General features: G+C 35.8%; 1 protein-coding gene across 5 annotated transcripts in view; it reads left to right on the top strand.

The window, feature by feature from the left end:
• CUL3 (cullin 3) overlaps positions 1-25,262 on the top strand; it is an 87,543-nt gene that overhangs the window by 15,523 nt on the left and 46,758 nt on the right. For 3 of the 5 annotated variants that reach the window (XM_025463230.3, XM_025463229.3, XM_035720314.2), the window contains exon 2: positions 4,337-4,534. The exons of 1 other annotated variant lie outside the window; for it this stretch is intronic. In XM_025463230.3, coding sequence (XP_025319015.1) covers positions 4,337-4,534 — 198 coding nt within the window. Of the gene's footprint in view, positions 1-4,336; positions 4,535-5,816; positions 5,880-25,262 lie in introns of those variants that run through there. One more of the 5 variants, XM_025463232.3, reaches the window with a different exon arrangement.

Genomic DNA, 25,262 nt, shown 5'->3' with positions numbered 1-25,262 from the left:
CCATGCCTTCTGGACAGCAAAACTTATATTCTCTACTAGTATATACCACATGATAATCAGAGACTCACACTGTGATATTACTATACCGTATTAGCAGAATGTAATGTGAGTCCAGCAGTTTGGACTAGATTTGGGGATGTATAAATTCTAGTCTCTGCTCTGAGATTTGGGGTAAATCATTTAATGTCTCTGGGTCTATTTTTTCATTTACTTGAAAATTTTTATGCCTAAACATTGCTGTCCTGTGGCTCCATATCTGCCCTGCCCTATATAGCATGAGTACTGAGGAAAATACTCCGTAGAATCTTGGATTATAAAACAACTCTTGATTTATATATGTGAGAAATGATTTATTATAATGTTAAGGTTATTTCTACAGTATTCGAAATCTCTTGGTTTATGTTTTTAAAATTCTTTAGTTTCTATTAAGTAATTCGTGATGGGTAGGGATCTTATTGTACATTTTCCAGCTTTCATGGGATCTTATTTTATAGAGCCTGAAGAGATCATTTGAAGTTTTGCTCAACTATTAGTAATATAGTTACTCTGGAGTTGATAGTCCACATTAACTTTGGTCTTTCTCTGGAATTGTTTTGAATGTTCTGCTTTATATGTTCATTGTTTAATGTCAAGAGATGGTGTCTTAGTCTGCTTTTTTATAACCCCTGCATGTGCTGCCAGCAGACTAAAACCATATTGCACGTATATGAAGTACTTGAGACCATCATTATCCTATGGACCTGAATCTTTTATTTGTGAAAACTTAGGAACAGCTACATCTTATTTAAAATATCTTATATGAATGGCATCCTACATATCAGGGTATCTGATAAAAATAAGATAGTAGTTTGGACGTAGAGATAAATTCTCTTAAGGCCGTTTCAGAAAACTCTTTAGTAGATTTGGGATTTGAGTAAGATGTAAGTAATAAAAAAGAAGTAGTTATTTTATAGAATTCCTTCTAAGCACTCCAGAAAAGATTAGAATAATAAGACTATTTGAGTCATCTGCTTAAGAATCTTCTATGACTGAAATTTGAGCTTATATATTATTGCTAGGGTAACTGAAAGAACTATTTTGCCTATGTATATTCTATATTCCTTACTCTTTCACATTCATACCCATTGGACATTGCTTGGAAGGAGTGTGGTATTTTTCATAAACCACTTTATTGAGACTTGATGGACATAAAAAAGCTGTACGTATTTAACATATGCAACTTGACGAATTTAGAGGTAAGTATTCACCTGTGAAGCCATCACCATCATCTATGCGATAAACATATTCATCACCTCCAAAAGTTTCTCCTACTCTTCTTTGGAGAGGATTCCACTAGCTCAGTAATTGATGTCCAGTCCAGGTCAGAAATATTTGTGAAGCTGATGAACAATTATTGCGATGTTTCCCAGGTTGTGAATGCAGATCATGTGGCAAAAAAGCAGCTCTTTAGTCATAAGGAATTAGCAGGAAATCATTCCATCAACAAGTATGACTGTCTGTTATATGCCACGTGTTACTTCAGTAGCTGAGGGATTCTGCAGTGAAAAAAAATCCCTGCCTTCATGGAGCTGACATTTGGATGGGAGGAGAAAGGCCAGGAAATGAAATAAGGGAGGGGAGAAAAAGCAATCTGAGATTGGAATTTGGGGGTGAATTTGTAGGAGGAGACTGCTATTTTAAATGGAGTGGGCAGTTAAAGCTTCATTTTATGGTGATGACTGAACAGTTTTGAGGTTGATAAGGTGAATGAGCCATGCAGATACCTGAGGGAAGAACATTTGAGAGACAGAATAGCAAATGAACAGATACCTTGAAACAAACCTGTTTGGCATACTCCAAAGAATAGCAAGGAGCCTGGTGTGGCTGGACCAGAGTGAGCAAGGAGGAAGAATAGGTGAAGTCAGATTATCAGATCAAATAATGTTTTGTAGTTTATAGAAGGACCTTAACTCCAAGAGAAATGAAAAGTCATTTGAGGGTTGAGAGCAGAAGAGTGACATGATTTATGTTTTTAGAAGGTCACCGGTTGCTCTATAATAGGGGGACAAAAGCAGTAACAGACCAGTTAGAGGCTGTTGGAATACTCTGAGAGATGATGATAGTTTGGACGAGGCTAGTAGTAGTGGAAGAGGTGAGTAGGAGTTGGATTCTGGGTACATTTAGGAGGTAGAGACAACAGAATTTCCTGTTGAATTAGAATCAAGGTGAGGGAATAAAGGAAATTACAAACTTTTTGGCCTTAGCAACTGGAAAGATGGAGTTGACATTTGCTTACTTGGAGGACTGCAGGGGAAGCGGACTTAGGGGCAAAGATAAAGATTTCTGTTTTGCACTTGGTATGTTTGCGATGCCTAATAGGTATTCAAGTCAAAATATTGAAAACATGGCTGAATATAGGACTCTGTATCAAGGAGAGAGGACCAGAGTATATAAATTTTGAGGTTAACTTAAGCTATGAGCATAGATGAAATCGCCTTCACCTGAAAACAGTTGTGGCTACACAAAAAAGTTCAGGTTTGGAGGTTGCTGTGAGGAGAAAGAACTGGTAAGCGGACTGAAATAGGAACTAGAGGAATAAGAATAAAAACAAGAGAATTGTAGTCCTTGGAAGGCAAGTGAGGAATCTGAAGGAGGAGTGATCAGCTCTTCAGTTGCTGCCAGATAGGTCGAGAGTGATAAGAACTAAGACTGACCATCTAGATTTAGCAGGATGGAAGTCACTGGTGACCTTGAGTCATTTAAATGAAATGGTAGCATTGATGAAAGCTTTATTGGAGTAGATGCAAGAGATAATGCAAAAAATGAGACTTGGAGACAGTGAATATAGAAATGTCTCAAGGCCTGTGATTTTTGCTGTAAGTGGAAAAAGACAAATTGGATAGTATTGGAGAAATAGTGGGTTTGTGAGGATTTGTTTTTAGGATGGGAAACTGATGATTTTGAATGTGGGTGGAAATTGTCTAGCAGAGAGGAAAGAATGTGATGATGCTGAGAAGGGAAATTGATAGGAAGGTCCTTGAAAAGGCGAGTTGGGATGGAACTAAACATTCTGTATACATATCATCTGGAGTCACCGCAGATTATGGTTCTGTAGGTTTGTGGTAGAGCCTGAAATTCTGCATTTTTAATAAATCCTTGATGATGCCTGTGTTTCTACTCCCTGTCTAGTTTGAGTATAAGACCTTAGTACTTTGAGCACGAATACAGTAGAGGTAGTATACTACGTAATGAAATTGGTCAACATGGTCGGGGTTTGTGCGTTTTCAGATTGTTTCTGTTTTCTGTAGAACAGGAAGCAAGTCATTATCCTAGAGTGAGGACAAAGGAGATGGTATAAAATCATCTAGGAAGGTAGAATCATTAGTCTTGTAGGATTATTGGGTTATACTCAGAACCCATTGTGGTTAGTGGTAATGAATTTAAACTGAGGTGTATTGAATATGAGTGTGGCTACACATGTTGGTGCGTGTGATGAGTAGGTGTGTAGATGGGGTTTAGAATGACAAATATTTTGGAGGGGTGGGGGGCAAGTGTTTCATGGGTGTATGCGAGGTAGCTACAAATAATGAACTGTGGAATCTAAATTGGGAAAGGAAGAAAATAAGAATGCTAGGTTAAACAGAAAATGTGGGCTTTTTTTGTTTTGTTTTTAATGGCAGGTCTTCTTCCAATCTTTAATTTGCTAGGGAGCTCTATAAATCTTCAAGAGAGGAAAATAGTGTTCATGTCCTCATTTTTTTTTTTTTTTTGGTAAAGATTTATTTATTTTAGAAAGAGTGCTGGGGAGGGCAGGGAGAGAGGGGGCAGAGGGAGCTGGAGAGAGAAACCTAAGCAGACTCTGTGCTGAGTGTGGAGCCAACATGGGGCTCAGACTCACTATCCTGAGATCATGACCTGAGCCGAAACCAAGAATCGGAGGCTTAAACCACTGTGACACCCAGCCACCCCCTAAATATTTTTTTAAATCAAGGAACTCTTTCTGTCTCAGTATCTCTCTGAGCCTGTATTCTACTAAATAAACTAAGGAAAAGATGTCTTACACTTTCGGCTAAAGCAAGTATTAACATCGGTGATTATGATTTCATTTAAGTTGGAGGGCATATGAGAAAGGAGGGAGGTCTTAAATGATTTCTTAAAAATTGCTCTGTCAGCTCTAAAAACTATTTTTATATGTATCCCTTTATTTTTGTTAAAGTAGACTGTTAACATCCGTATAAGTCATGCAGATTTATAATCATAGCCATATAACAAAATAGTTACTATATGGACAAATACAAGAAAGATTTTCAACCATTGGTGTTTTTTTTTTTGTCTCTTTTTCTCTCGGATATTACAGATGACCATGGATGAAAAATATGTAAACAGCATATGGGACCTTCTGAAAAATGCAATTCAAGAAATCCAGCGTAAGAATAACAGTGGTCTTAGTTTTGAGGAGCTCTATAGAAATGCTTATACAATGGTTTTGCATAAACATGGAGAAAAGCTCTACACTGGACTAAGAGAAGTTGTTACCGAACATCTCATAAATAAGGTATCCAACTTTAAAGGACTATTGCTAATTATATGGAATCTAGGAAATCCTTTATATACTATGTTGTACTTTGACTAGAAGTATTAGTTTTAAAGGCTTCAGGAAACCTATAGAAATAGTAATCAACTAATGGCTGTATTATAAAACCTACTTAAAACTTAAATCAGCTAAATCAGAATTTTTTATAATTGAGGGAAAATGAAGTTTGTGATTTATGATAAATAATTATCTGTAATCATAATTAAGGAAACAAACTTTGACTAATTTTTACAAATAGTTGTTTATTAATATATGAATTAGAGATCATTTTTTCCTTAAAATGCTTGACCAGTCAGTCCATTTTATCTTTCTTTACTTTCTATGTATATACGAAAATAAAGTAAAACTACATTGTTTAAAAAATACCATCTTAAGACTTTTCACCAGTTGAAATTGACTTACTTTAACTGAGTTCTATAGTAAATGTGAATTAAAAACAAAAAGATTACTCTTGGGCTATTAAAATTATAAAATGTTTCTTAGGTTCTAAAGAGATGTTTTTGCTATTTTAAATAAATGCTTAGATAGCGCAAACTCTTCTCTTGCAAGTATGTCTTGCTTTAAGATTGTCAGATAAAATGTAAAATACCACAGATGGATAAAAACTCAGAGTTTTTGTGTGGTATTAGGGTGCTTGTTTTTTAAATTTTTATTTTGAAAAAAATGGAAAAGTTGTACCAGAATAGTACAATGATCTTTCGTATTATAGATATACCACTTGTTAACATTTTGTCACATTTTTCCTAATGTTTCTATTGATAACTTGTAATTATTACTATTATTGGTATTACGATTATTGCTGAAGAATTAGAGAATAAGTTTTAAATTCATTTCCCCTGAAACACTTAGGGATGTTTCCAAGAACCAGGAAATTCTGTCACCTAACCAAAGAATAATGTTCAAAATCAGGCAGTTTAACATTAGTATAATACCGTTATCTAATACAGTCCACATTCAAATTCATCAGTTGTTCTGTGTAGCAGTGATGTCCTTTATAGCAGTTTGTTTTCTGATCCAGGATCCAATCCAGGATCACACACTCAGCTCCTCAGCTTTTGGTCTTTCAGCACATTGACATTTTTGAAGAGTATAGGTCAGTTGTTTTGTAGATTGTCCCTCGGTTTTTGGTTTGTCTGATTGTTTCCTCATGACTAGTTTCAGGTTATGCATTTTTGGCAGGAATAATACATAAGTGATGTTGTGTCCTCAGTGCATCACATCAGGAGGCACATGATGTCAGTTTATCCCATTATTGGTGATGTTAACTTTGATCACTTGGTGTCCGCCAGATTTCTCCACTGTGAAGGTACCTTTTTTCCCTTTGTAATTCATAAGTAATTTGTTCAGATATATTTTGAGACTGTATAAATATCCTGTTCCCCAAGGATGTTTCATGTGATGTGCTAGCATCCATTGATGATTCTTGCATGAATCATTATTATTAAGGTGGTTACAAAGTAGTTACTTTCTATTTCTACTATTCCTTCCGTAATTTCTTTCTCTTACATGGGATTACATAAGCAGGTAGCTAGTATCTCATGAAGCAAGGTGATTGTGTTGTCCTGCAATCAACAGTTTCTTTAGTACTTACTCTGCACAGCGTTATAGGAAAATGCAGTGGATGCAAAGAGATAAGATATCCCTTGTTTATACTGTGATGTGAAAGATGTTGTAGACATTTAGATAACAGTGTGAGGCATTATATAATTAAGTGGCAAATGAATCGAATAGGCAATAAATGGATTGTAATGAGGGAGAGATTACCCTGGGCTGTAAGATTTCATGGGAAAGTATCAAATTGAACTGAGCCATGAAAAATTTGGGATATAAGTGAACAATGTGGAAGGCATTCCAGGATGGCAGATGTCATGTGATTATACAGAAATATATTGGGTACATTTAGGTGGTAAATAGAGTGTGATTGAGGTATATAGTAATTTATGGGGATTAGTGGATTCTAATATAAGGATGGCTTGGGAACAGATTGGGGAAAAACTTGAATGCCAAGCTAAGGAATTTGGACTTAACAGAGGAGGTTTTTAAGTGGATGATAATGTGATAGAATATTTTAAGAAGATTAAGATGAAAATGATACAAATGTAGAATTGGGGAGATGTTTGCTAGCAGCTGGGGAGGACCTGGAAACATTTGAGTAAAGTGACAGTCTATAAATGAATGGCTAGAGGAGATAACAAATTTTGTTTTAGGTAATATTGGAGATTTTTATAGTTGGAAGGTACCTTAGAAATCATTTTGTAGTGGGGAAATTGAGTGTGAGATCATCATAAAATGCTCAGCTGGAAATATCCTGTGTTTAGAGATATACAGATTTAGAGCCTGAGCAGGAACTCAAACTGAAGATCAGGATTGGATGTGTGGTAGCATGTATTCTGAGGAAGAAGTATTGGAGTTCAGAGAACAAAAATCCTAGAGCCAAAGGATGAATCTTCAAAAGCAAACTATGGTATGTAGGTGGGAAATGAAGAAGACTAATTTAAGAAACATGGCATCAAAAGAAAGAGGAAATGTGGAGTGGGAGAGTTTTGCTTAAAGCTATTGAAGGGGTGAAGATTATAGCAACTGTTTTCTTGGATATGGAGAGAGTATGGAATTGAGAACAGTAAAGTAAAAGTAGAATAGAAGCATTTGCCAGAGGTTCCATAGTGAATATGGTAGAGGTCACAACTAACTCTTACTTAGCATTTCGATGTGCTAGGTTCAGTTTCAGTGCTTTTACATGTGTTAATGGTCACAACCAAGTGAGCTGGAGAGCACTATTCTGTTTTACAAGTGGAGAAACCAAGGCACAAAGAATTAGTGATTTGTCCAGATTGACCTAGCTAGTAAGTGGCCTAACTGGAACAGTATTCGGGCAGCGTGGTTTCAGGCTGAGTCCCTGACTCCTCTTTAGATCTGCTCCTGAGGCATAATGAATGGATCAAAATGAAAAAAACATGCTGAAATTGAGGATGCAGGAGGGACTTCACATCAGTTGGATCAGTGTTTGTAAAGTTGTAGTCTTTTAAATTCTAGTTCTTGGTTTACTTATAATTAAAATGAAGGAGCTAGCAGTAATATCTCCTGAGATTCTTTAGTTCTAAAACTATTACAAATCTAATAATTAAGCCATGCATCTTCTGAAAATGAGATGAAGAGATTTGGAGTAGCCTTTTTTGGGAATATACTAAGGAATTGGCAAGTGAGGAAAAAAGATAGCTCAGTAGGAATTGGCCTGAATGTGTGATTCGCCTTTTTTGTTTGTTTTGAAGCATTGCTTTGCACCTTGGGCACAGTTGCAGAAAAAACATCTGTACTTACACGCTGTGTTGAAAATTGGCTCATTCAAAAAGTAAGGAGAGGAGGGGATACCAGAGTGGGAAGTCCGTGTTTAAGTGATTTTTGGACTCAGAAACATGGTTAGGTAGAAATTGAAGTCATGTGAACAATAATTCTATGGTAACTGTAAGAGCTTCAGTATATTTGTGAGTTGCTAAAGTGGTCCCATATCTAAGGTTAACTATAGGCAGTTCCTATAATATGTTCCAAAGAACATGAATTCAAGTTAATGGTGCTGAAGAAATTATATACACTAAATTCTTTTTATTTTTCTTATATAGGCATTAGTGATACATGAGCAGCATCTGAAAATGTTAATTTTTTTTTCCACGAATGCTCATTTGACCAGTTTTAACTAGGAAATGTACCAATATCAGTATATCTAATGATTGGTTTCTTTATTTCAGTTGAATTAAGTCTTTTAACCTCAGGTAGTGTCTATGCTTTCATTTTTGTGTCTTTCATTTATCTTCATTCTTACGAAAACTTTTAATAATTGTACAAATATGGTACTACCCCCCCCCCCAAAAAATACAATACTACTCTATGAAGGGGGGACACAGCCCAAAGAAATTTGTTAACTGACAGGCAGAGCCATCATATAGTAGCCTAAATGTGCTCTGATGTAGGAAATCTCCCGTTTTTTCCTACCAGATGTACAGAAGTGTGGTTTGCATGAAAATTGATATTGGTATTGACTTGTTTGTATATTGTACTTTCTGATTGGAAGGTGAGAGAATGGGTTAGGGTTCTGGGGTATGAAAGTAGCCATCTTCAGTTCACAAAACGTTTTCCTTTTTGTGGTTCTGAAAGCTTTACTGTGTGGTCTAGTCATCAGGCTTTTTTGTTGTTCACTGTGCTTTTAGCACTTTGCTGAACTATGTAAGCAATGATACTTCTTTTAAATCAGTTATTTTCTACTAAAGTGTACATTTTAGTGCTATGGTTTATAGGTAGCCAGAACCTATTTTTTTCACGTTGAGGATTCAAATGAAATACAATTTTTATGCAGAATCAGTTGCTAGTACCCTGGTTGTAGTATGAGAATAGTAAACATCTGAGCAACACCTTTGGTGTAAAACAGAGTGGCACAGACTATCAGGGCAGATGAATGGAGGAACTTCTCTGAGATGAAAGTAATTGATTGTTGGCTTTATTTATTTATTTTTAAAGATTTTATTTATTTTATTCATGAAAGACACAGAGAGAGGCAGAGACACAGGCAGAGGAAGAAGCAGGCTCCATGCAGAGAGCCTGATGTAGGACTTGATCCCAGACTCTGAGATCACGCTATGGGCCCAAGGCAGGCACTAAACTGCTGAGCCACCCAGGGATCCCCAGATTGTTGGCTTTAGAAGTGAGTTCACAAAATTGAAGAAGACCTAGAAAAGCCAAATGTTTTTCTCTTACTTGATGGTAGTATATTCTTCCTACCTCTAGAAGAATGTTCCCTTTGAGGAAACTGAGACCCAAAGGAACTCAGTGAATTTCTCTAGACCACACAGCAAAACTTAGATAGTGATATGGGTAGCGTTTGTGCCTTGCTATAGGAAAAAAAAAAATCTCATTTTAGTAAATATGAAAACATTTCAGAATTCACAGGGATTACCTTTTCTTTAACATTTGTTCCTAAATAAAATAACTTTAAAAGTGTGGTTATAGGGGATCCCTGGGTGGCGCAGCGGTTTGGCGCCTGCCTTTGGCCCAGGGTGCGATCCTGGAGACCTAGGATCGAATCCCACATCGGGCTCCTGGTGCATGGAGCCTGCTTCTCCCTCTGCCTATGTCTCTGCCTCTCTCTCTCTCTCTGTGACTATCATAAATAAATAAAAATTAAAAAAAAAAAAAAGAAAAAGAAAAGTGTGGTTATACTAGAGAAAAAAAATCTTTCTAGTTTTAAGGATTTTAAATTTTTTTAAGATATTATTTATTTGAGAGAGAGAGCGTAAGTGGGGTGAGGGATGGAGGGAGAGGCAGATTCCCCACTGATCAGGGAGCCAGATGTGGGGCTTGATCCCAGGACTCCGGAATCGTGACCTGAGCTGAAAGCAGACGCTTAACCTACTGAGCCACCCAGGTGCCCTGAGGATTTTAATATTACAGATAATTTTCTCAAAAATAACCATATAAGACTTATTATTACCTTATTCCACATTCAGAAGTATGTATTATTTGCCAGCGTCTGACTTAAGTATATTCATTTGATCCCTGTACTCAGAGAACAGCTAAACAAGTAAACAAATGTTTAGTTATTATGAATCATGAACAGGACACAGTGATAGAGAAAAATGATGTGGGCAACTACATAGGGCAAGAAAGGGCTTTTTGAGTAAAAGGAGACTTGAAGAATAAGAAGGTGCTCATGAGAAAAGTGGGTTGCAGAGCATTCCAGGAAAGGGGGGATGGCTATAGAACATTTTTCTTTACAGGACCAGGTAGTCAATATTTTCAGCTTCTTAAGCCATATATTTTCGGTCATCAGTTCCTCAACTCTTCTATTGTAGCATCAGAGGAGCAATAGACCATATGTAATGAATGAATGTGGCAGTTTTCCAATACAACTTTATTTTAAAAAGACAGCAGGCCATCCTTTGCCCAGTCCCTGGAATAGAGAAATTGAAAACAAAGCCTGTTGTGAATGGGGAATTAAATATTGAGAGTGGGGAAGAATGGGACAAAGATGAGGTTTGAAGAGAGACATTGAAGGCCATAGTATAAGGGTTTCATAATTATATGTACGTTAGGAAGCCATTCAAGAATTTTAAGCAAGACAGTGACATGATCTGATACAGATTTTTAAAATATTACTCCAGTTGCTGTGTGATGAATAAATTAGAGGGCCCAAGAATGGAAGTGAGGGGAGTAGGAAGGAATAATCCAGTAATTCAGGAGAGAGATAATGGTGATTTATACCAGTGTAGTGACAGTGGGAATAGAAGATTTCAGAGTCAGGATACTTTGAATGTAGAAAGATTGTTACTTCTGAATAGATTGATTGGGGAATGAGGAAGAGAAAATCCAAGATGACTTCTAGGTTTTTGGCTCTCTGACAACAAGGTGTTTCCATTTTTTAAATTTAGGTTTGGGGTAGAAAAAGGAACTCAGTTTAAACAGGTTAATTTTAAGATGCCAATGAAATTGGATATGCAAATCTAGTTCTGAGAAATTTGGACTGGAAATATAAATTTGGGGATCGTGAGCATATAGATGGTGCTCAAAGCTTTGGAAGTAGTTGAAATCACACAGAAAAGAGAAATGAGGAATTTAATCGTGAGAAATTAAAACATTTCAGGTAGATTTGAGGATTGCAGTGGAAACCAGAAAATGGCCAGATTCAGCTCTGACTTTGTTATAAAATACTTTAATGTCAGCATTTATTTAGCAGAGTTGTGGTTTTCATAACCATTTTGTTTATCTGTGTTTGTGTATGTGTTTAATGGCTCTCTAAAGGCCATTTTAAACTTCAACATAGTAGTGCTAATCAGTTTTGTTTCTTGTGTGTAGGGTTAGGTAAGGATGGAGCTTTTTTTTTTTTTTCCTCCTTCAGCTTTATTGAGGTTTACCTGACAAAATTATAAGATATTTAAAGTGTCTTGTTCTATTTTTTGGAGTCTTTACAAAGATTCCTTTTTGGGATTTAAACTTGACAAGATGTTTAAGTTCATAGTAAGGTAACTGAGGACTTGCTTTTGCATCTTCTGTCTACTACTGAATACTTCATATTTAATGAAAATATCTCTTTGGGAGGAAGGCAGAATAAGGGAGCTTGATCTGCTCACTTTTCATTCATTTACATAACTTCCTATCGAGGACTTCTTATGTGGTAGGCACTGGTCTAATAATTTAGAAGTTACTGCAGTAGAAAAAATACTGGGTAAAAAGTAGGGAGAACTGGGCTTTAGACCTAATTCTGCCACTAACAGTCTTGAACAAATTACTAGACTTTTCTGGATTTAAGATTATTAATTTATAAAATGAGATTGGCATTGGTTTTGTTCACTTAAATCAGCTTTAAAATTATATAATGATTATGTGTCTTGATAATTTTGGTTTTTTAAGACTGAGGAAGATTATAGTTTTCAAGTTTACTGTTGTCCTTTCCTGTGCCACGATACATATTTAGAATAAAAACAATTTTTATTGGTTTGTTAAAATCAGAGGAGAAACTTTCTTTGGTTTTAATGTGGCAGGAACTTTATTCCAATTTTGCGATGCTTAATAGGTTTCTTAGATTTGCCTTGTGCTTAATTTTGTCTTCTCTCTCAAATTCTGACTCTATAGTAATAATTGAATAATAACATGGTAGCCTCATAAAGGAGCTAAATCTTGTGCTTTGAAAGTTTAAACAGAAAAGATGTTGACTTTTAGCTCTACTAGAAACAACTTCTTACTGCTAGGAAAGAACATTTATTTCAGTGGTTTTAAAAGTCTTTTTCTGAGCACTGGGTATTACATGTAAGTGATGAATCACTAAATTCTACTCCTGAAACTAATATTACACTATACTGTTAACTCACTGGAATTGAAGTAAAAACTTGAGATTAAAAGAAAAAAGAGAATTCATCCTATAGATATATTTAAATATGTACATAAAGAGTACTTACACTAATATTTATTGTAGCATTGTTATTTAAATGCTAAAAATGCTGAAAACTAAATGTTCACTAATAGACTATTGAATAAGTGGAATTATATCTGCACAATGAAAAAAAATGAAATCATCCATATATTTTCTTCTTCAAATAATCTCTTTGGGCGGAAGGCAGAATAAGGGAGCTTGATCCTGCTCACTTTTCATTCATTTAGAGAACTTCCTATCAAGGACTTCTTATGTAGTAGGCACTGGTCTAATAAGTATTTGCATTAGATCAAATGTCTTTGCCTTTGGGGAGCTTATGTTTTGGACTTAAGCATTTGAATCTGTGCCTAGTAATCTGGTCAGTTCTAAGCACTTTGTTTTACAGGTAGAGAAACTGAAGTTTTGAGGGAGAATAGTTTGACTTTTTAAATGACTTTCTTGTTTTAGGGTGTGTGTGTGTTAAACTGAAAAATCTTTTTTGTGAAATAACACCCTATTTTTTTGTGTGTAGGCTTTCATTTGCTGAAAATGATGTCTCTGTACAAGCTGTTTTTTCAACATGTTGATTTTTCTCCATTTTTGAAGGGAGAATGAGAAGAGCCAGAATTTTAAATATTATATTTATTCACCAGTAAATTAAAGTGTTTCTATGAGGGTACTAATTGCATGTGGAAATGAAGATGGTATTTCTTGGTAAGCTTTGGACTATTTTGTAAGCCAGTTACTTAATAGACAGCTTTTTTTTTTTTTAATATTTTATTTATTCATGAGAGGCAGGGACATAGGCAGGAGGAGGAGAAGCAGGCTCCATGCAGGGAGCCTGATGCGGGACTCGATCCCGGAACTCCAGGATCACACCCTGAGCTGAAGGCAGATGCTCAACCAGTGAGCCATCCAGGCGTCCCAAGACTTAGCTTTTTTTAATAAAGCTTTTCTTTATTGCTTTTCCTTTCTTTTTAGGCAAATGTGAATGAACGTAGAGGGTTTTTTTTTATGGCATTTATGTACAGAATATATTATAATGTTTGCAGTGAATTACAAAAGGATATTGATAGAAACAGGATAAGATTTTTGTTAGCAAAGACAGATTCGGTACAGAGGCCCACAAATATTGAATCTCCTGTGTTTCATCTACCAAAAAATAATTAAGACACTATGCTTGTCAGCAAGAATCTCCCAATTTTAGTGAGGTAATCAGTTTTGAAGGGGAATTATTTTGCTGAGGAATTCAGGGCAAAGTATAAAGAGGAGGTCACTTTTTTGTATATTTTTTTATTGGAGTTCGATTTGTCATCATATGGCATAACACCCAGTGCTCATCCTGTCAAGTGCCCCCCTCAGTTCCCGTCACCCAGTCACCCCAAACCCCTGCCCACCTCCCTTTCCACCACCCCTTGTTCGTTTCCCAGAGTTAGGAGTCTCTACTGTTCTGTCACCCTCACTGATATTTCCCACTCACTTTCTCGAGGAGGTCACTTTTGATGACCCTTAAAGAATTATTAAAGATTCATCATGTGATCAAAGGCAAAAGATAATCAAGAAAATGGCATGAATAAAAAAGGCAGGTAGGTGTGAGCATTGCCAGGTAAGATCATTGTAGATGGAATATAAAAGGCCTTAGATATGTTTGTTGGGAATGAGAGTGGTAAATTTGGTTGGACTAGGTTTTGAAAAACATTGTAGGGGATTTGGGTTTTATTCTGTGGTTGATGGAAGCCATTGGTTTTTAGTCTCCCAAAAGAGACTAGTGAAGATGGAATGAAAGATTTGGTAAGTATGCCATCCTCAGTGCTTCGTTGTTGCATATCTTTTGTTCTCCTGACATCCCTTTTCTCTAACTTAAGTTGTTGAAGGAAACAGGACCTATTACGAACCTATTACGTTGAATATTGGAGTTGTTGAGGGTGATGACAGGAAGAAGGCTGTCTGAGCTAGCAGTACAAGCCTTTTAATGAATATGATTTGGAAGAGTGACTTGAATATGAATAGAGTAATCCCAAAGAGGAAGAGAGATTGGGGATAAATGTAGGGAATAGAGTTTATTAGAGAGTTAGGAAGATAGCAGCCATAAGACAGGAGGGGCATAAGAAGTTGAGAAGTTGAAAGGATTCTACTTTGAAAGGACTGGTAAGAGAAATGATGTTGGGGAGAGCCAAGCGTAAGGTGTTAACTTTATTTGGTAAATTCACTCATGTTAAATATCAGCTATTCCCACTTAAATTGTTGCCTAAGACTATAAGCACTGTAAGAGCAAGTACCCCTTTCTGTCTTGTTTTCTGTTGTATTTTCTAGTGATGTTCTTTTAATATTTATTTTTTAAAAATATTGTGCAACCTAGGACCTGTTTTATTCATCTTTTTGTCTCCTTCATATAGTTGGCACTCAATAATTATCTATTGAAATGAATCTCTGAGAATACTACTAGTCAAATGGGAACCATGGTTTATATCTACCAGCTGCCAGATTCTATTAATTGCTGAATAGTTTAAGCAGAGTTATATCACCATTTTAAAGCACAGTAAAATTTGGGGGCTATATATCTCTCATTTTTTGAGATGAGTGGGCTGGGAGCTAGATCATGTGATCCTGTGGAACCATGGGGTTTTTCTTCCTCCATATTACTCAAGAGAACAAAAAGACTAGTTGCTGAATTGCTATGCTGTGTTCATGTTTTACTACTTATTCTGTCAGTGGCTTTGTTTAAAGTTTAATTACGGTACTACCACTATAATGGTTTTTAAAGTATATCTTTTGTCTTAACCATTGTGAACGTAATATTTTACAAGTGGTAGATAATTCCTGTCCTTCATTGGTATACTACTTTATCTTTCAGTATTCCTTTCCAGCCATTACGGTTTTCATGGCACTACTTTATACGCATCAGGAAATCCTGATTTTTCTGATGTTTATTTTTTTTAAAGTTAATATTTGAACTAAGAACGTATTTTTGTAAAATGATACCAAATCTAGGTGATTTCTTATTTCAACATGTAGCAAATATTCTTTATGTATGAAATTATAAAAATATGTTGTCCTAATTCCCATTGAGTGCCCCTGCTTTCAGCCTTATGATTCTATAGTGCTATTCATTGTACTCTACTTTGTATTAAAGTTGTATGACTGTGGGGATCCCTGAGTGGCTCAGCGGTTTAGCTCCTGCCTTTGGCCCAGGATGTGATCCTGGAGTCCTGGGGTCAAGTCCCACGTCAGGCTCCCTGCATGGAGCCTGCTTCTCCCTCTGCCTGTGTCTCTGCCTCTCTGCTCACCACCCCCTCCCCCCCCCCCGTGTCTCTCATGAATAAATAAATAAATAAAATCTTTAAAAAAAAAAGGTATGAATGCTGATATTAGGCTCCTTTTCTCCCTTCCCCCATAAAGATTGTAAAGTGGCTGAATACATTTTGTATCCCCCCCCCATAGTGGCTAGCACCCTGCTTTGCTTTTTAGAAGTAATCATTAAATATCTGAATTGACAGTTTGAAGATTTTTATGTATTCTTTGGAATTGAGAGCTTCGTTTTGGTTGCTTAAAGAGTGAGTGGGGAAATACTGCCACTAGAAATTAATTTTATGTTGAGATTACAAGTGGTGTGCTCTTTGTAACATTCTTAAACTTGTATTACTAACTATATAACTCAATGTGTTAGTAAAATTGCAGAAGAATCTTCTGACAGCAATCAAGAAACAAGCTTTCCCTGTAATAGCTATATTACTGTTTTGTCAGTGGTACTTGTAGGATTCCTCTCATCAAGACTGCCACCTTTATTCTGAAAGTTAGTGAAAATAATGGGAACCAATACTGTCCGTCTAGAAAATATCAAGAGGGTAGTGAATTTTTTTAAAAAGATTATTTTATTTATTCATGAGAGACAGAGAGAGAGGCAGAGACACAGGCAGAGGGAGAAGCAGGCTCCATGCAGGGAGCCTGACGTGGGACTTGATCCTGGGTCTCCAGGATCACGCCCTGGGCTGAAGGCGGCGCTAAACTGCTGAGCCACCCGGGCTGCTCAAGGGCAGTGAATTTTCATCATTGAGGGAATCTATTAAGTGAATTCTTGGAAAGTTTAAGATGTCTACAAAAGTTAAGATTAATGCTCCTGAACTTAGCAGAATTTGTTTTGAAATACAGAAATCTTACGGTTGTTATATATTGAGAGAGAGCAACATCTATTTACCAGGCTTATATTAAATATACATATAATAGGATATTAACTGCTTTACAAACTCCTCAACTTATAGAGTAAAAGGATTCCTTCCAGTTAATGGAGAAATTTCTGTTTTTTAGCAGAAAGGAAAGCAAGAATCAAGTGGAAATTGGGAGTTTAGGAAATAAACTGTATAAAGTATGCAACCACGTGTGGTATATGTATGTATGTATGTTTTATGTCATGTTTATTAAAATCTAAGATACTTAATGTAGATACCTAGGATCCAAGATTGTGCATTTCTAAAAAGCTTCAGGGTGGTGGTGATAATGATGATAATGATGATGGTGGCAACAGTTTTGACCAGGATCCTGTTCTATGGACCACACTTTGTATAGTAGCAAGATCAGATATTTATGTGATAAGATTATGGTTGTAGTAAATGCTTATATGGCATTTACTGTGGGCTGGGCCTTTTTGTGAGCATTATTTATATACACGTTTTATCCACACAACAGCTCCTTAAAATAGGTGCTCTTATTATTCCTCTTTCATAAAAACTTGCGACACAAAAAAACTAAGTTACTAGCGGTTACATATCTACTAAATGTTGGGTCTGTGATTTGCATCAGGCAGGCAAACTTTCAGCATCTGTACTCCTTTCTTTGCTGCCACTATTCACTCTATGTGACTGTTACATAAAAATAGCAAAATGTTACACTATTTCTTTTTATAATCTTTGAAATCAGAGCTTTCAGGAGAAAGGGAAGAGCTATAAAGCTTTTAAAAAACTGTGTCAGATTAGGAGAGATACCTTCTATGCTCCATGGTTCCTAGGACTGTAGAGATTGACTTCTGTAGGTAGCCACTTTTATTGTAGGTAGCCACTTTTATTGATAGCTTTATGTCACATCATTCTGGGGTGATGAAAGGTTTTTGAGATCTTCAAGAATGACTCTTCAATGATATTCCTTGGAAGAATAAAGTTTATGTAACTGGTAAAATTTGTGAAGTGACAAGCCCCCAGATCATATGTACAGGACCCTGAAAAAATTCTGATATAAGTGGGAACTTAAATGCTATTTTTGATGTTGTAAATGTTGCATATTTATGTAAATAGTTTACTCAAGTGAAGTAATCAATATTTGCTTTAGAATTCAGAGCCAGATAGGTACTTAGCAGACATCCTGTGGCTCTCAATTTTTATTCAAACAATGGAAAATACCACTTTTAAAATCAAACAAAACCAATATAAGTCACCATTTACTCAGGGAAAATGGAGCCTGCCCTGCAGTGGTAGTAAGACATCTTGTGGCTCTAGTCCACCCCAGTGATACTATGAGTGAGACGAGTTACAGACCAGCTAGGTTAAGTAACTTACTCAAAGTCCTAATTAGTGGCTGCCCTGGAAAGTCTCAGATACTAATTTGATTGTTTTAACTTGTGAGTGATTGTTAAATACTACGTATTTCTAAGAGATTACATCTTTTAAAGTTTTAGTTTCTCTGTGATATTTTTTAAATGTTTTTTTTGTATAATTAGTGTGTGCTCCGTGTTATTCATGACCCACTTTGTGTTTTTAATACATGGTGTGTATTTCAATGCAAAATAATGCTACATGCAATTTTCTGTACTTGAGAGATTTGTCTATATTTGAATTAAATACTGTCCTGGGTTTTAAGACTTTTTAAGAAGGAAGGCCTTAATTTTCAGTAGTCCATATCATCATTAATTATATGGCTCATATCTAGTTTCAGTGGACTTTAGAGCTAACATCTTTATAATTAGTTTTAGCTGATGAATTTCTTTGTATTACCTAAACATTTAATTAGGATTGGCTGGCTGGGATTTTGCCCAGGCATTGAAACTTACAGGGTGAAAAAAACCTTTTAATTAATGATTTAATTGTGTGTGTTGGGGGCAAGGGTGGGGCGGGGGGAGACTGTGCAGATTATTAATGTCTTTTGACTCTCCAACCAGCCAAGAGCTCCTGGCCCAGTTTTGGCCTCCTTGTCAATCCATGAAGATACTTCGATAAGAAGACTCAAGGGCAAAGCCTGGGAGCTTGTAGGTCTTAGGCCTGCTTAGGGCTCTACTGTCATCCTCCTTTCCATCCTCCTCTTCCTTTGCCAGTATTTTGATTGATTTGAGGATGTGTTTCTTGCAGCTTCGACATTATCAGTGAATAGATTTTATCACAATGTTGAAAAATAAACATTTTTTTGACTTAGTAATTCCACTTTAATCTTTGCCTGGACGTAATTAAAAGGACAGGAAAAGCTATGTTACAGAAATGAAAAATGTAGTATTCTGCTAATTTGAATTATTCCAGAGTCATTCAGAAGTTGACACTCTTGAAGTAATTAACAATTCTTTCGTTGTTTGGCTTTCAGGTTGCTTTAAAAAAATTTAAAAAGATTTTATTTATTTATTTGAGAGAGAGAGAAAACATGTGAGCCGAGAGAGCACAAGCTGGGAGGTGGCGCAGAGGGAGAGGGAGAAGCAAAATCACTGCTGAGCAGGGAGCCTGATGCTGTACTCTATCCCAAGACCCAGGATCATGACTTGAGTGGAAGGCAGAAGATTGACTGAGCCACAGGGCACCCCTCAGGTTGCTTTTAAGAATAAACATGATGGCATCCTAGTTTATGCTTATGATATATAATAATAATAAAATGGCCCAACCTGAGAGTCATAATTGTTGCAAGTTTTAAAAAGTCAGTATCCATAAAATTAGCCTTTTATTTTCATGTACAGTTCAATGAATTTTAGCCCATGCATATAGATTGATAGAACTGCTGTCATGATCAATACAGAACATGTCTTCACCCCAGAACATTCCTTGTTTTTCCTTTATAGTCATATCCTCCTCCTGCCCCTATACCTGGCAGCCACTGATCTGTTCTCTCACTATAGTTTTGTTTTCTCAAGAATGTCATGTAAATGGAATAATACAGTCTGTAACCTTTTGAGACAAATATCTTTCATTCATCATAATTATTTTGAGGTTGAACCAAAATGCTGTATGTGTCTGTAGTTTGTTCCTTTTTATTGCTGAATGATAAATTCTGTTGTATGAATGTACCACAGTTTACATATCCATTTACCTATTTACTTGTTGAATGACTTTTGGCTTGTATGTAGTTTTTGTGATTATGAAGAGAGCTACTGTGAACATTCATGTGTAGATTTTATGTGAATATAAGTTTTCATTTCTCTAGGATAAATACCTAGGAGTGGGATTTCTGGGTCATATGCCAAACTTTTTCTACAGGTCTGCAATATTTTGCATTCCTATTAGCAGTGTATAAGAAGAGTTCTGGTTGCTTGGCACTTGGTATTGTCAGTATATTTTATTTTAGCTACTAAAGTGGATTTGTAATTGTATCTCATTTTTTAAATTTTTCGTTTTCTTAATGGCCAGTGCTGAGCATCTTTTTATGTGCAGAATTGCCTTTATATAACCTCTTTGGTTGGTGAAGTGTCTGTTCAAGTTTTTTTGCCCCTTTCTTAAATACTTTCTTTACTGAGTTGTAAGAGTTTTTATGTCTCTATATATGGCGATATATTTAGAGATTCTGGATACAGATCATGTGATATTTTCTCCCAGTCAGTAGCTTATTTATTGTTTTAGCAGTGTCTGTAAAATAGTTTTTAATTTTGATGAGGTCCAGTTTATCATTTTTTTCTTTTACAGATCTTGCTTTTTGGTGTTTTGTTGGCAGTTGCTTAAAATCTCAGATGAAGCCTTTTTCTTTGAATTACTATCATGCTTTGAAAATGATATAACTAGACATTTTTCTCCTAAAACAAAGGTTAATGTTGAATGTTAATTGTTCTTTAAAAAATCAGGACTCCAAATTGTATCAATATTATTAAAACTATACAAAAACATACTTGTGTTGAAGAAATCCTGCAAAGGCAAGGAACAGAAATGGCTAGTGTGTGGCTCTTAAATCAGTGGTTTCCTAATCCTGACTGTTGTATGAGAATCACCTGGGTAGCTTTAAAAAAGAGAGAGAGATTGTCTTTTCTTGGTCTTGGGTTTTTTAAGTCAGTTTTAGATTGATAGCAGAATTGAGGAGAAGGTGCAGACATTTCCCATATTTCCACTGCCTCCCCCACTATCAGCATCCCATGCCAGAGTGGTACGTTTGTTACAGTGACATATCATTATCCCCCAAAGTTCATAGTTTATATTACATTCTTGGTGTGTTGTACATAATGTGTTGTACATTCTGTGGACTTTAATGAATGCATAATGAAATGTATCTACCATATGCAATAGTTTCACTACCCTAAAAATCCTCTCTGCTCTGCCTATTCATCTCTCCTTCCACCCTAATGCCTGCCACCTGATCTTTTTCTTCTTTTAATTTTTTTATGATCTCTTTAGTTTTGACTTTTCCAGAATGTCATGGAGTTGGAATGATATGGTATGTAGTAGCATTTTCAGATTGTGTTCTTTTACTTGGTAATATGTGCTTAAGGTGCCTTTATCTATTTTCATGGCTTAATGGATCATTTCTTTTTAGTGCTGAATAATATTCTATTGTCAGAATATACCAGTTTATTGTTTCACCTACTGAAGGACATTTTGGTTGCTTCCACATGTCGGCAATTATAAATTAAACTGCTGTAAACATCTGAGTTTGGGGTTTTGTTTGGACGTAAGTTGTCAACTCCTTTGGTATTTATAGCAAGGAGCATAATTGCTGGATTGTACAGTAGGTGTACATGCAGTTTTGTAAGAAACTGCCAAACTGTCTTCCAAAGTGGCTGTGTACCATTTTCCATTCCTACCAGAAATGAGCAAAAGTGCTTGTTCCCTATATCCTCAGCAGTATTTGGTGGAGTCTGTGTTTTGGATTTTGGCCATTCTAATAAATGTGTAAGGGTATCCCATTGTTGTTTTAAACTGCAGTTTACTTTTCTTTTTAGATTTTAAGTAATCTCTACACCCAATATAGGGCTCAAACACACAACCCTAAGATCAAGAATCACACACTCCACCAGGCATCCTTCAGTTTGCAATTTCTTGATCAGATATAGAACATCTTTCATTATGCAAATTTGCCACCTGGTTATCTTTTTGGTGAGGTGGCCATATCTTTTGCCAATATTTTAGGTTGGGTTTTCTTGGTGAATTTTATTAATTCTTTGTATATATTGGGTAGCAGTCCTTTACCAGGTATCCCTTTTGCAAATATTTTCTCCCAGTCTGTGTTTTGTCATCTCATTCTCTTGAGCAAAATCTGTTGCTTTTCAAGTGATTCTGCTTCTCTGCCAGGTTCGTGATCTACTTCTTTCCACTACTGTCTGTGTCTTGCTTTTTGCAAGGCTAGGTGACATTAACAGTCATCAGTTTTCCACTACTCATTTCTTCAGCCTCCTTGTCACAGCTGGTCCCATCCTACTGTCAGTTTCCATGGCTTTGTTGATTGTTTTTACTTGTCTCATGAGCCCTTCAAACTCTGACTCTTCACCTGGATAACCTTCATGTAGCTTTTCTTATATAATAATGCTGGACATACCTGATCTGCAGGCCCCGTTTGATACTGGTACCACTTCTATAGCAGGGTTCCTTCCTGTTTGCCTTTGTTGATGCAAAAACTGATGGTAGTTGTTAGGGTGTGAGATTAACAATGTTATTCACACACACAAACTGACCCCACTTCCTATTTTGCAAATTTTCTGTATTCGGTCAACAACTTGTAAAGGTTAAATCCTTTTATTCATCACTTAATGTGTTTTTTAGTTTATATGCAAACTTCCCTTCTTTTAAAAAGCCCATTTTAATCTTCATAAAGTTTGAATTTTCATCTCATTCCTACAATTTATTATGTATATTTAAACGAATATTTGTTCTCCTTTTGTGTATTCGAATAGAAGAACATTTTTCTGAGGCAGCATGAGAGGAAGAATTTTTTTGTTCGTAGAGTGATCAGGATAATTAGAATGCAATTGTATCTAAAGCATTTATTATGTCTTATATTCGTATATCTATGTGTGTGTGCCTAATCATTCAAAAATAAATACAACAGAGTATGAGATCTTCTGGAGCACCTCTTAGAATTCCCATGTCCTGTGATAGAAATTAATTGTTGTGAGTGTATTTTAATACCATTGAATTTTACACTTAAAAATTAGTAAGATGGTAAAGTTTATATTATATAAAAATGATGCGTCATTTCTTTGTGTCATTGGCGAAAGCAGATCCATCTAACTTCAGCAGTAAAATACAAACTAACTAAATTTAACAAAATTAATAGCAGTTATTTTCTAAGTAAAATTCATTGTTATTGATTTGTCAGGATAAGTTTTTGAAATTTGTAAATAAAGCAGTTTTATCATTTATGACACATTGCACTAGTTGATCACATTTTTATTTTGTGAAAAGCAACTCTACAAATATTACATAAATACTTGACATGTTTTATTTTAAAGTGTATATAAACATAATCAGTGATTTTAGGACACGTGTCTTATTTTATAACTTAAAAATTTAAGTGGTCAGTTTTTCATTCATCTCACAGATATACCAAGCACATATTTGCTTTCCAAAATTAGGGTGACTTTAATAGTTACCATGTAATTTGATTTTATAACAAAGGGTTACACAGAAGTTCACTTAAGTCCTTAAGAATAATTAATTGCTAGATATCTGATGTTCAGAATATATACATTTTTTGTCATATAGTACAGTTTCTCTAGTATTGTCATTATCTTAATTGCTACTCAAAATTTACTGGTTCACTGAATATGAAGATTGGTGAAGAATTCTGTAAATAGGCGTATTTTCAGTTTGTAGGTTTTCTTAGTGTTAGCAGTCATGGGAATCTGCATCTGACCAGTGCTAGACTTAACGAGTTGAAATAAGTGATTTATTGTTTAACACAGTACTATATACAAACCTACATGTTTATCAGTTTTGATACAGTTGCCATATTTATGGGTGATGTATTTTGAAGCCAAGGAGCTTAGTCTCTCTTTTTTTTTTTTTTTTTTAGGAGCTTAGTCTCTTAGAACAAAATATATACAATAAAATTCTAATTTATGTGTATGTATAGGCTAGTGATTTTCATACTGCATGTTAGAACAGACATTGTTTCATCACTAAAATCTCTTAGTGGCCATTTTTTCTTTGATATAAAAAAATCAGGTAGTTTTCTTAATTTGAATTTATTCTCATTTGTTGGGAATAGTGTGTTAGGTATATTTTGTTTTCAGTCTTTGGCACTTGCAACCACTTATTTAGACTCATTTATAATGAGTCTAAATAAGTGCTAATATGTAGTAACATCTACTGTTTATAATTCAAGTTTATAGATATCTATATATCTCAACACACATATTAATTTGTTTCTCACCAAACACCATGACTTCAGATTCTCCCCAACCTAAAAATGTTTAACCACTGCACTAGAACATGTCTGCTTAGGTAGGCTGGAGTTACAAGTTGAGCTAGACCATAGTGGATTAGGTAGGTTAGAATAATTAAAGAGGTTGGCAGTATTGTCCTAAAGTGTTACAGGAACTTAGAGGACAAACTGCTTCTTTGTGATAGAGCTGGTTCTAGCTTTAAATTCTGTTTTCTCATCGATAATCTTATATTGGACTACTGATAGCATAGCAGGAAGTAGTAGTAGTCAGGAACTTCTTACTGGAGAAGGTGGCAGTATCCTTGTAGACTATGGAAAGGAATTCTTGAAGTCTGAGTAGTCTTAACAGGATTGCATTAGGAAGGCATTTCAGGCTCAGGCCAACTTGATGTGCAAAAACAGGTATCACCCACCGTGTTGGTGGTAGATCATAGTATTGCAGGGTAGGATGAATGAAGTAAAGGGTCTTAGAGATGCCAGGCACTGTTCTAGGTGTGGGAAGCACACATGGAAAAGACCGAATCCCTCCTGCCATGGATCTTGTATTTTAGTGAGAGGAACAGCAAATGGATAAATTTGTAATACAGTAGGTAGTGACAAGCAAGTACTGTGAGGAAAATTTAGTGTAGGTTAAAGAGTGGATATAGTCATTGTTTGAGATAGGGTGGTCAGGAAGACCCTGAGCAGAAGTGAAACTTGAGCAGAAAAAAATGAGGGGGTAGTAGGCTGTGTGAAACTTGCAGAAAAGGGTGGAACCCAGTTGCAACAGTCAGCTCCATTGTAGCCGAGCACACTGAATTAATAGTTTATGCTCCTTAAGTGTTTACTGAGTGCCAGCCACTGTTTTGAGTGTGTCACTAGTGTTAGTTTAGTCCTTAGAACAGTTCTACAAAAATGGTTACTATTTCATATGTAAGGAAACTGAGGCACAGAGATGAAAATAATTAACCAAGGTAACGCAGCTAGTCAGGGAGCTGGATTTGAGCCCAGTAGTTTAACTCTAAAATCAACATTTTCAACCATTATATGAAGATGGGGAAGGGGAGGTATAGTAGGAAATTTGATTGGAGCAGTATCCTGGGACCGCGAGTTCTATGGGGCACTGTAGTTCCTTATAAGTATTTAGAATTTTATTTTGGCTGTCATGTTAGGTTGTTGGAGGGTTGAGAAATGCCCAGAAGGTTGCTTTATGATTCTGAAGATCAGGAGATGGGTCAGGACTATACAACACATTTGTTAGTAATCTGT

Source organism: Canis lupus, chromosome 25 (assembly GCF_003254725.2).
Source record: "Canis lupus dingo isolate Sandy chromosome 25, ASM325472v2, whole genome shotgun sequence".
NCBI classification, from domain to species: domain Eukaryota; kingdom Metazoa; phylum Chordata; class Mammalia; order Carnivora; family Canidae; genus Canis; species Canis lupus.
The sequence above is the reverse complement of the archived record's forward strand: the minus strand, read 5'-3'. Positions and strand labels throughout refer to the sequence as shown.